The following is a 12,831-nucleotide window of genomic DNA, read 5'->3' as shown; positions in this document are numbered from 1 at the left end:
TGGTTATGGGCATTTGTTTAAAGGGATACTAAACCCAATTTTTTCTTTAATGATTCAGATAGAGCATGCAATTTTTTTTTTTTATTATAATTTTTTATTATAATTCAACACAATTGTACATTTTTATACATTTTCCAAAAAGAAAAGAGAAGAAGGATATATAAGCAATGAGAAAAGGAAAAATCAAAACATCCATGAAGGATCCACATGCTAATATTCTTATTCAAAGAATTTTGAATCAAGCATTCCTTCATCTCTAATATTTCCCTGTTGAATTATATTTTATATACTTCTCTGAACAATGCTAAACAGAACCAAACAAAAACAAAACAGAACAAGCAACAAAAGAGAAAAAAAAAAAAAAAAAAAAAAAAAAAAGGGGGGGTTTCCCGCTCGTCCGTCCCCCCCCCTCAGCTCCCCAACATCATGTCCAATTACCAGAGTCCCAATAATGCCGGCTTTGTCTTGTGTTCAGGTCTGGGCGCTAGCATCTAAAAAATGTTTATTGGCAATAGCAAGCTCCATGGACACTGATCCCCGAAAGGGGGAAATCAGTTGTAGTTGTATTTCCTTCGGGAAGCTGGCAATTACATTCCGCCATTTTAATATAAAACGATTGACTTGTGTTTCTGAATTTATAGATGTGTCCATTTGCTCCATAATCAGTATATTTTTCAGTTTTTGAATAAATTCTGTTCAAGTTGGGGCTTTACTAGATTTCCAGTACTTCAATATAAGTAGTCTACCGACCATTATTGCTGAATTTAATTGAGGTGAATGTTTATATGTGCCTATTTTTTGTCCGTCTATGAAGAACATTATATGTTCCAATTTAAGTTGGAGGTTTATGTGATTAATTTTATTCAGCCAGGCGTTAGTCTTATACCAAAACTTCTTGATTTTAGGGCAAGTCCAAAAGCAATGGTTCAAGTCAGCATTAAGAGCTTTACATTTATAAAAAGGTAAGTTTTTTGTCACAACAGGAGTGAAATGTAAATTTTGATGAATTAAAGTGCCCCTGTTTTTAATCAAAGTTTTAAAAACCGGGCACTTAAACATCAAAATTTACATTCACTTTAATCAGGTTTTCTTATTTACCTGCATTCAGGATATTTTCTTATCTATTTGAGCTATATTAGTTTTCCCCATAATTTGCAACTTTCAAAGCTAAGCTGTCATGTCTGTGACTTTCAGAAAATAATCTTTTAGTCCGAGTTTAGGTGGTTATGGGCATTTGTTTAAAGGGATACTAAACCCAATTTTTTCTTTAATGATTCAGATAGAGCATGCAATTTTAAGCAACTTTCTAATTTACTCCTATTATCAATTTTTCTTCAATCTCTTGCTATCTTTATTTAAAAAGCAGGAAAGTAAAGCTTAGGAGCCAGCCCATTTTTGGTTTAGAACCTGGGTTATGCTTGCTTATTGTTTTTCTAATGTATCCACCAATAAGCAAATGTTATCTAGGGTGCTGAACCTAAAATGGGCTGGCTCCTAAGCTTTACATCCCTGCTTTTTAAACAAAGATACCAAGGGATTAAATAAAAGTTGATAATAGGAGTAAATTAGAAAGTTGCTTACAATTGCATGCTCTGTCTGAATCATGAAAGAAAAAAAATTGGGTTTAGTATCCCTTTAAGTAGTCTTAGATTGTGGCTGAATGATCTGAGTAAAGGTGGTCCATGGGCGTGACCAAACAATCTATGGGTGGAGCCTGTGTGCTCTGTGCCTTTTATGGTGGGATTTAGGAGTTTCATAAAACATCATCTAGGTTAGCAAACATGGTGGGAGGGATAGATACAGTGTCCTGGGTTCCAAACATTTTAACAACTACCTGGTATATATCTGAAAGAAGCTCAGAAGTATTTACTGGTTTAAGTCAAATCAATTTGAAAAACACCCTAAGGTTTTTCAAGACTTCTGGCATTTTTAGCCCATTATTTCCTTTTTTTGGTTCCCATAGATCCATGCGTTTGTTTATCATCCAGAAACAGCTAAGGGCAGAAGCAAAATCTTTGTCTCATCAAGATATTGTAGCTGTTTTTTGTGAAATTGAGTTAACTCTAAGAACTAAAGGTACATTTATCACTGAAAAATGCTCCCTATACCCCAGGTTTAGCACCCTCATCCTGTTGAGAAGTGGCTCAACCACAGCTGCTCAAAATAAATAAAAACAAAACCCCCCCAATAAGAAGAGCCAGTTTGGGTCTCCATTCCAATTAATTCTAAACAATTTTCCCATTTACTTCTGTTATCAAATTTTCTTAGTTTTCTTGTTATCCTTTGTTGAAAAAAAGGATGTGAGCTCAAAAGTGTGCACGTGTCTGCAACACTATATGACAGCAGTTTTGCAACAATGTTATACATTAGCAGGAACACTAGATGGCAGCACGATATCCAGTCATGTAGTGCTTCAGGCAAGTGCACCCTACCTACCTAGGTATCTCTTCAACAAAGAATATCATGAGAAGGAAGCAAATTTGATAACAGAAGTAAATTGGAATTCTCTATCTTAATAATCTTGCTCTGCACAGAGCACTGGAAGTGTAAGAATAGCTCTAGCTTGCAAATTCAGGGCTGCTGATACCTTTGATGCTTGGGCATGCGACAGTAAGAGATGGGGGGATTTGAAGCCCCCTCCCCAGAGCATCAGCTGCCTCAAATTAAAATGAATACAATTGCTAAAATTACAAGTGCAGAAATGAAATGACACAGGAAGTACACGGCACATCTACTCATCTGCATGTCCTGTCCATTGAGGGGCTGTGCTAACACAATATCTTTTAAGATTTTAAATGTGACATTATGAAATCTGTTTATCAATATAAAAATGAGTATAAATAGCTGTAAATCACTGCAGCACATTGTGTACGAAGGCTTTTGTCACTGATTTGCTCACCGTATACTATGTGAATCACTTGGCAAGTAGCTTTTCCTTAGATTCATGACTTGAGTCAGAAGAAACATCGTCATAATGACGAACAGCACGAGGGAGAAACCGGCTGTCTAGGACAGGTTGTTTCTGACTAATGAATTTTAATCTATAATCTATTGGTATCAGCTTTCTTTGGGCCTATGTGTTTATTAGATCCCCCCCCCACTTACTCTAGTTTGTTGTAGTAATATAGTATATTTTTACAATATGGATATGTAAATAATCATTTGTTGTGCATTTTCTTTCTGTGTAAATATACGTGTGTGAGTGTGCAGAATGCTCATGTCTGAACGTTATTTTAACCCTTTAATGTAGCACCACTAATAATCTGTCTGTTAAGGACCATTGAATCTTATTTTATTATTTTTAGTTAGGGCTATATTACAAGAGGAGTGCTTGTTTATCACGTGCCTGCAAACGGGCACGCCATTAATAACCAGCCATTAAGTGGCTGGTTATTGCTACCGCAAGCTCGCAGTGGTCAGACATCTGGTTCATTTTTTAAATGTCCCCCAATTACATCCGAAATAAAGGGTGAGGTCCCTTTTTTAAAAACTGTAGCGTTTTTTTTTTTTTTTTTTTTTTTTTTTAAAAACAACTGCTCTAAGCAGTTTTTGGGGGCTTAAGTTGGCAGGTGTGGGGTGTTAGAAAAAAACAGCACTGAAAAATGCCTTTACATTATGGTCTATGGGAACTGTGTGTTCCCAGTAAATATATATGTATATGCTTATATACATATAAATGTATGTTTTAATATGTATAATAGTATATAGATTTAACATTGCTGCCCGTCGCTGTGCGACTTACCACCTTTGCTGTGCTAGTTCTCATGCTGTGTCTGACGGCATGAGAATGAGGATCCCATTTGCATGCGCTGGTATTACTAAATTGAGCACAAATATCGCTTTCGCGGAAGCAATATTTTCGCTCAACTTGTAATCTAGCCGCTAGTGTTTAACGTTCTTTTAACATTCTTTTATTTACCACTGTTCATTGTAACATGTAAAATAAAATAAAAATAAAAAAAATCCATGTCAGACAATGTGCAGTCTTGAAAGGGCACAAACTGTAAACGGCTAAAAATGCTAAACTATTAAACAGCTGTTAAATGTACCCTAAAATAACAGGATTTGTCTGACCCACATGACCACAGCCAGAGAAGTTGATATAATAGAATATGATTAAACCCTGTTGTCGCTGTGGTCATATTTGTCAAAACCCATACTGTACCAGTTAGGTCCTTTTTTTTTTTTTAAGGAAACAAGCTTGACTATTTATCTGCTTTGTAATTTCAAATTATCTTACATTTCCTAGTGTAGCTATTCAGAGATTGGATTTAGGGATTGATAGAATAGTATTGTCTATACAATGACATCACTGAAAACACCTGAAGAATTTCATATAAAATACACATTTAATATTTATTAATCTGCTAATCCCAATTCTATCACTCATAGAGGCCTATTTACTAATCCGTTGTAGCGGATCATGTCTGCTTCACATCGATACATGCTGACAGCATACACTGTCTACATTTATTATTGCACAAGCAGTTCTTGTGAAATGCTTGTGCAATATGGCCCCCTGCACATTCCCGGCCAATCAGCCGCTAGCAGGGGGTGTCGATTGCTGTCCGCCGGCGGACGAGTTAAGGTGCAACTATCTTAAACCGCTGCTTCTTGACTCCTGAGAGCCTGAAGGTGATCAGGTGAATACAGGGGGTTGATAAATTGGCCCCATAATTTCAAATGTAAAATTTGCAACTGTAAAGGAGCAAATAAGGAAGAAAGAGGAGTTTATATTTTTTTGTTGCATAACAATTTGCTGCGATTTTTGCTTAACAATTTCTAAATAAAATAGTGCCTAAAAGAAGTGCTATTAATGAGATCCACTGCCACCCTCACAAAAGGATGTAGACAGATCAGCCAATCAGAGACCCTGCAACCTCTGATTGGCTGATGTGCTCATATTTGTTTATGGGAAGGCAGCCCCTGCGGTACACTAGACACACTTTCTAGATTTTAATGCATTACTAAAAAGATCATGAGCAAACAAACCAGGGGTTTATTAGTCAAAACAAATTATCATTTGCTTTAATGATGTTTGTGTTCTTGTAAGGACACCAAGGACAGTGGATATAATTATAATTGTTTTAACTTTGCGTGGGTGAAAATGATATCATGAACCTTACTTGTGTGTCTTAAAGGGACATGAACCCCAAAATGTTTCTTTCATTCAATTTTAAACAACTTTCAAATTCACTTCTATTACCACATTTAATTTGTTCTTTTTGTATCTTTTGTTGAAAATAAGGGATGTAAGCTCAGGTGCTTGCACGTGTCTGGTGCACTATACAGCAGCAGTTTTGCAAGAATGTTATCCACTTGCTAGAGCACTAGATGGTAGCACTATTTGCTGCCATATAGTGCTCCGGACACCAACCTATGTATCTCTTTATCAAAGCGCAAATTTGATAGAATTAAATTGGAAACTTTTTAAAAAAATCTTATGCTCTGTCTGAATCACAAAAGAAAATGTTTGGGTTTCATATCTCTATTAAAGAACTTCACTCTGTTTGAATAGCCTCCTTCTATACGTACATATGTAGTCACCTTTAATTTTAGAAAATATTAATAGCTAAATGCATAATTTATTATAGCTTTCAAATGCCAGTTACATTCTAGCACAGTAAACATTCTGTTCATTAAAAATACATTGTCTTCTCTTTGGAAACTATAACAAAAATGTATTGCAAATGTGTATAATACTTTTTTTTCTGGAAACATATTATAAAAATAACTATTTTTAATGTAAGTAAAGTGCACAAAGGACAGATAGTGGTTAACAATAATCTTTAAGTAATGTACATTGTTTAATTTTTAGTTTTAACTAAAGTATTAACTATTTTACATCAATAATATATTTACAACCATACTATGCATAATTTATTTATTTTTCTGTAATGTATGTGCATCAGAGGTGTATTTAGTTTTTGTGCAGCCCTAGGGAATGGAAAATATGCTGTCCCCTGAATCCCGTAAACATTTGTGCTCATATTTGCCTCCTATATCTCTCACAACCTGAGGCCAACTACACAAGAACATGGTCCCCCATGACTTGTGTTGCCAGCTGTCTTCCACAACCCCCACCCCCCCAAAAAAAAAGTCCCTAATGCTCTCCTAAAAGCTCTACCATTTTTCACATCTGAGCAGTAATTTTACCCCTTGGCTGCCAGTAACATACAAATCAATCATTTTACCTCTTTGTCTGCCAGTAAAATATTTAAACAGAAGTGATTTGACCCCCTTTACCTCCCTTCAATTCTTTCTGCTCTATATTTGTAATGCATTTAGGCATAACATTTCATTGTATTATATTTTTGTGTGAAGATTTTACTGGACAGCTTGCTAAAATACTGGATTGTCTGTTTGAATACAGAACACCTGGCAACCCTAGCCACTACACAACCAGGTATCTTTGTAATAAAAATAATAAATAAAATAGTGAGATAGGAAAATATCATACAATAGAGCTAGACCTCAAAACTAAAGTACACCGCTGATGTGCATATAATAGCCAAATGATTTATAGTTTTTAGATGACACCGTTTTTATTTTTCACCATTTGCTTTGCTAGGTCGCCCTTGTGTTGATTGCCATGCGTTTGAATTCATGCAGAGAGCTTTACAAGACCTTAAAAAGACAGCATATAGCCTAGACTCACGGGTAAGTATTAATGGACTGATTATAAAATATGTATAGATTTGAAATACAGATGCAACATTTGCTGCTCCAGTCAATCTACTGCATAATAAATAGACTAGATTTTGGACTCTCAAGTCTTCTTCAACATATGTGTTATGCTGGGAGATAATTAAAGGAACAGGCCTGTACTTGGCCACACAGCAACACTGGCTCCTCCTCATTTCCATTCTATAAAACAAAAAACTATTTAAAAGGCACATAGGGAAAAAAATCTTATATGCCAAAAATATTGTAATTATTTTTCTAGGAACTAAACTGTAACAATTGATTTAAAATTACATTCAAATGGAAATATTTTAAAATTAGAAGAATGTCCCCGTAACAAAGCTTTAATTTCAATATTTATTCCTTAAAAATTATCGACTGTAGCCCGGGTTGCTATAGCATACTCAGAAGCTGTTATTCTGCATTGGTGGATAATGAGAACCCATTACATTCTTGACGCAGTTTATTCTTCTCATTATAAAAAAAGACTACAATGCAACTTAGAACACGTTCTTTAAAATATTAAAGAAAAAATAATTAAAATGTCACTTTAAAAGGAAGTTGGACTGCGCTAACTTCTCCCCATAAACTTTTATGGAGCGTACTGATGAAAAAAAACCACGTTATACGAAGTGCGCTCAGCCCGAAGGTAGCTATGCATATTTTACATTCCAATGTTCTTCACACAGAAGAAAATTTTCTTTTTGTTTTTAAATATATATTTATGATTCATTTTAAAAACATATATATATATATATATATATATATATATATATAATATATATATATATTAATATAACAAACACATGATTAAATATTAATATTGATTAAAAGTTATTTTTCAAGGTTTAAAGTATTTGAGTGGAAATGGCTCCAATGTATATACGTATATATACTGTATATACAGTACAATTATAATTATGGGGAGGGGCGAAATCCCAATCCCAGGACAGTTTTTTTGTGGTTTTTGCTACTTATCAGCTGGGAGTAGGTCTGAATCACTGCTGGCTAAAGTTGATTTCTGGGTGAAATACATTAACAATTAAAATTATGGGGAGGCGAAAAGTGAGTTTAAAATTCCCTACTAAGCACAAAATGTAGGTCCAGCAGTGATTTAACCTACTACCAGCTGATGATTGGCAAAAACCACGAAACAGATGTCCTGGTTTTGGTCTTAATCACTGCACTAACTCTAGCTAAGCTTATAAGCTGTGTATACAGCAATGCTATGGCGTAAAGGGAAGTCTGCCTAAAAGCAGATTAAAGTAAAAAAGTGAGTCGTGAACCTCATTTGCATATCTTACCCAGAATCCTTTGCTGCGTTGGAAACAATTTTTTCAGAAGTTTTCTGGGGGAAAAGCCAGTCTTCTGACTTGTCTAGATTTGTAAATGAACTACACAATGAGTTATTTTCTCTATTTCTCTCTCTCTCTCTCTCTCTCTCTCTCTCTCTCTCTCTCTCTCTCTCTCTCTCTCTCTCTCTCTCTCTCTCTCTCTCTCTCTCTCTCTCTCTCTCTCTCTATATATATATATATATATATATATATATATATATATATTTATATATATATATATTTATATATGTGTGTGTGTTTATATGAGAATATATGTATGTATATACATATATCAATACACATGCATACACATATAGACACAAACATACATATATATATATATATATATATATATATATACAGGCATGCCTTGCAGATATTGCAAGTTTGGTTCCAGACCACTTCAATAAAGCGAATATTGCAATAAAGTGAGTAACGATTTATTCCTAAAAAATGCTTCACATTATCTGAGCCTTCAATGAGTCGTAATCTTTTTGCTGGTGGTGTGTGTGTATATATATATAATATAATAATGTGTATGTATGTGTTTATATTTGTATATACAGTATGTTGAAAAATGGCTCCCTTAGTCTTGCTCGACACAGGGTTGCCACAAACCTTAAATTTGTAAAAAAAACGCAATATCTGCAAAGTGCAATAAAGCAAAGCGCAAAAAAACAAGCTACACCTGTACCCACATACACATATTTAAACACATAAATATATTTATATATATGTTATAGCCCTTTTCATTTAAACAACTTGTCACATACCATATACCTTTTAAGCCTAAATATTTTTCATCAGATAGTGAGTTTAATGTATTTAAGTTGTGTTTGGTGCAACTTTTTTAAAGCCCTAATCTTTTACGTGAGGTCTTAACTTGCCATAACCTGACAAGCTCTAATTTAGATTGTGCTCTGTGGTGCATGTTTGCTTTCAACTTGTAATATGAGCGTAAGTTAAAGGGACACTAAACCCAATTTTTTTCTTCCATGATTGAGATAGAGCAAGCAATTTAAGCAACTTTCTATTCACCTGTACTTTATATCTAAGAATTCCTCCAGAGAGGCGGGTTATTTATCTGGCAGGATCACGTCCTCAACCAAGCAACATGCTAAGCGATTATTTGATCAGTGCAGGGACCCCCTAATTGGCCATTACAAAAAATATAAGATAAACATACCCAAGGAGCATTTCAAGGGGTATGTTAATGGTCGTACGTCCATAATTCATGCATTTATTTTAAGAACTACTGGGAAGAAAACTTTCAAATTCCTTTAAAACTATGTTTACTTCCATTTATATTTTACACAAAATATTTATCCAAGGAAGTAAAAAAAATATTGGAGGAAAGAACACTTTTCAGGCTTTAGCATTACTATGTGATTATTTCCTTGCCGAAATATTAAGTTCAGGAATTTATAGGCTTTATTTGTTTAAATAAAATTTATATTTTTTTCCTTTTCTTAAGACTGAGACACTTCTTCTAAAAGTGGAGAGGAGAACTCTGTGTGATTGCATCTCTGCCGAGGGCCTAAGCTGAAGATGACGAAACCTGCGAAAGATGTCCACAACAACTCTTTCGCTGCTGTTGAAGGTTGCGATACATTGCACGGCAATGTGTGGTAGGCCTGCTCCTGCAGCGAAAGCGTTCAGTTGAAAGTATATTACGAATAAAGACTACACGGGACAAATGCATTTCAACAACACAAATTGTGCATGTGTGCGAAATGGGACAGCCATAGGAACGGTTCTTAAAATCAACCACAATTTTTAAATCTGTTTTGTGCATTTAATTAAATTGCAATATCACTTTATTATTATTTTTAATAAATTGTCTATCACTTAGTTATGCTCAGTAGGAGTTAAATGATGGGCTATATACAAAACATTTTTAACCATGGTGAAAAAAGTATATTATTTAAGTTAACATCAGAAGAACTATACATATGCTCGTGCACATTTACAGCATACAAAAGCTCTGCTATAAAACAAGGCAAAAAAAGAATATTTTTGGGCTTTTGTAAGGGCAGCAAAGTACTGTCAAAATGTTTAATGAAGGAAATTTATGCTGATTGTTGAAAATCGTGCCATTGTCTTGAAGACACACATGATAATCCCCCCCCCTACATTACAACGTCACAAACAAGGGTAATATCTACCTACAGATAATTATTGACACATATACTGTACTCTCAAATCCCCCTCAAATGTTTATCAGTAAGTTTTCAGTCAGAAAATACCCTCAAGCACTGAAACATCCAAGCTCTGTATCAAGTAATCATCTTGTATTCATTGTCTTATTTTTTCCAAACATCAGTTTAATAAAAAAAAGATGCTGCAATAAGCGAATTTACTGTATTATGTTTTGAACATTGAGTATATGCAAAAAAATAAATAAAATACAATGTATGCATTAAAATAAAACAATAAAGTACACAAATAATAGATACTGCCTTGTTTTTTTTTATTTTTTTCTTATATATAACAAAAAAACCGAGTAGATAAAGGAAATGTGTACCAAGAAGACACAGATCATTAAGACAATACAATATTAACCATTAACTCTTAAAATGAGGCCATCAGGTAAAAATACATATTGCAAATTGCATCAAAAAATATGAACATTAGTGTAATAAAATCAAGCCCATAAAATTAAGCCGGATTTCCCGCATGGCTATTGGCTAAGAGGTGGAAACGTCACCTTTCAGCCGAATAGGGAAAATAGTGTTCTGCAGCCCAGAACAGCGATCGCTTGGAACAAATAAAGGAGCTTTCATCATGAAGTATTTTATACTTCATGAATAAAAGTCCTCTTTATTTGTTACAATGGTAAATCCTAGCGTTTCACAAACGCTAGGATTTACCATCACTTTAAGGGGTTAAAAAGATGGACTTGTGTCTATAAAATGTACTTTCTTTTCCTCTTAGAATACTTAATGAATATCATACATAAGTAGGCTCAGGAGCATGCACGTGCCTTGAGCACTGTATGACAGCATTGTTTCCAGCAATGTTTAACAATGATAAGATAGGTACTTACTGCTAATGCTCTCTAAACATTAATATGAAGTCCCTTAAGTATTTTAGTTTACATTTTAGTTTAAACTGGTTTAATTACATATTTTTCAGGTAAAAACGCATACAATTTTAAATGATGCTATTTCAATGTAATTTAAAGGAACATGATAGACAAATGCTAGATTACAATTGAAAGCAATACAGAATATCTGTAAAAAGCAAATATCAGCTGAACGTCTCTTTTAAAAAAGAAAGCTTTTTTACCTCATAATTTACTGTGTCCACATCCTCTTGTAGATTAACTTTAAGCAACCAATCAGGTTGCTAGTCCTGAGACTTGCTAATGACCATGCATCTGGCATGTGCAGACACAGTCCCTTTATTTACTTTTTTAGTTTAAGAAATTTACTGTGAAGCCTCACAAGAATCCCTTAAAATCACATTATAGCAAAGTGTGACATGAATAAGCTGATTGGCTGTTCTTTTTACCATGCAGATGGTAATAAAAAGACTATGGGGCATATTTATCAAGCTCCAAATGGAGCTTGATGCCCCGTGTTTCTGGCGAGCCTGTAGGCTCGCCAGAAACAGCAGTTATAAAGCAGCGGTCACAAAGACCGCTGCTCCATAACCTGTCTGCCTGCTCTGAGCAGGCGGACAGACATCGCCGGAAATCAACCCGATCGAGTACGATCGGGTTGATTGACACCCCCCTGCTGGCGGCCGATTGGCCGCGAGTCTGCAGGGGGCGGCGTTGCACCAGCAGCTCTTGCTGAATTTAGCTCAATGCTGAATACGGCGAGCGTATTGCTCGCCGTATTCAGCGAGGTCTGTTGGACCTGATCCGCACTGTCGGATCAGGTCCGACAGACCTTGATAACTATGGGCCTATCTCTGGAACACAGATCCAAATTTTGAGGTAAAATACTTGCTTTTTTACATAAAGATGTTTATGTGATATTTTTTTTTAAAGATATGCTGCATCACTCTTAAGTGATTTAGCATATGAGTAATATAACCCTTGAAATAAAAACCAAACCTGCATTCATAAAGATTATATACTGTAGCTATCATCAATTTGCAATTCATTAGCCTTTATCTTATATTTTTTGTCAATTTACCTAATCTGTGTGTGTCTTAAAGGTACAGTTAACACTTTGAGACTGTAATATAAAATTGCATAGTAAAGCAACTTTGAGATACACTTTCATTTTTTTATTCTGCCCCCTTTTTATATCATTTATGTCTGAAAGTTTTCCAGTCCTGAAAGAGCACATGGAAGGTTTCACAAACCAAGTTTGTTATTTTATATTTTCTGCTGAAACCAAACAATGAACACAATGGCAGTGCCAAACCCTGTCATCTCCAGAACTCCACATTGGCTCCTCCAAATAAAGAAATTGGTGGGTCACGTTTAACTATGGTAACACAGTTGCAACAAACAATGTGTTAATCTGTTGTAATAATGTTCAGACACTGCTGATATGTTGATATATTAGAAGAATGCAGAAAAATATTGTCATATAACAAGGTGTTTACTGCCATTTTAACCAGCTCTAACTGCTGTGCTTCTAATGGAAAAAGAAGAGAAAAACATTTGAATTGAATATGAAATTTTAACCCTTCAGACTCTAATGGATTGAAATTGTGGCCATGAATATTTTTATCAGAGTACAGCAAGTGATTAAACTGCCATAGATTCATGAGAAAATGATTTGTTGCAATGTAATAAGCCAGAATGGGTTGGGTATACTTCATTGTTTGTAAAAGGAAAGAAAAAAAAGCTGTC

At 34.7% G+C, this 12,831-nt stretch overlaps 1 protein-coding gene across 1 annotated transcript in view; it reads left to right on the top strand.

Annotated features, from left to right (window-relative positions):
- The window catches only part of LOC128648290 (neuropeptide-like protein C4orf48 homolog), a 53,898-nt gene extending 43,425 nt beyond the window's left edge, over nucleotides 1-10,473 (top strand). Inside the window, exons 3-4 of the mRNA XM_053700916.1 lie at nucleotides 6,572-6,660; nucleotides 9,493-10,473. Coding sequence (XP_053556891.1) covers nucleotides 6,572-6,660; nucleotides 9,493-9,564 — 161 coding nt within the window. The 3' untranslated portion in view covers nucleotides 9,565-10,473. The remainder of the gene's footprint in view (nucleotides 1-6,571; nucleotides 6,661-9,492) is intronic.
- Nucleotides 10,474-12,831: the final 2,358 nt, after the last annotated feature.

Source organism: Bombina bombina, chromosome 2 (assembly GCF_027579735.1).
Source record: "Bombina bombina isolate aBomBom1 chromosome 2, aBomBom1.pri, whole genome shotgun sequence".
NCBI classification, from domain to species: domain Eukaryota; kingdom Metazoa; phylum Chordata; class Amphibia; order Anura; family Bombinatoridae; genus Bombina; species Bombina bombina.
The sequence above is the reverse complement of the archived record's forward strand: the minus strand, read 5'-3'. Positions and strand labels throughout refer to the sequence as shown.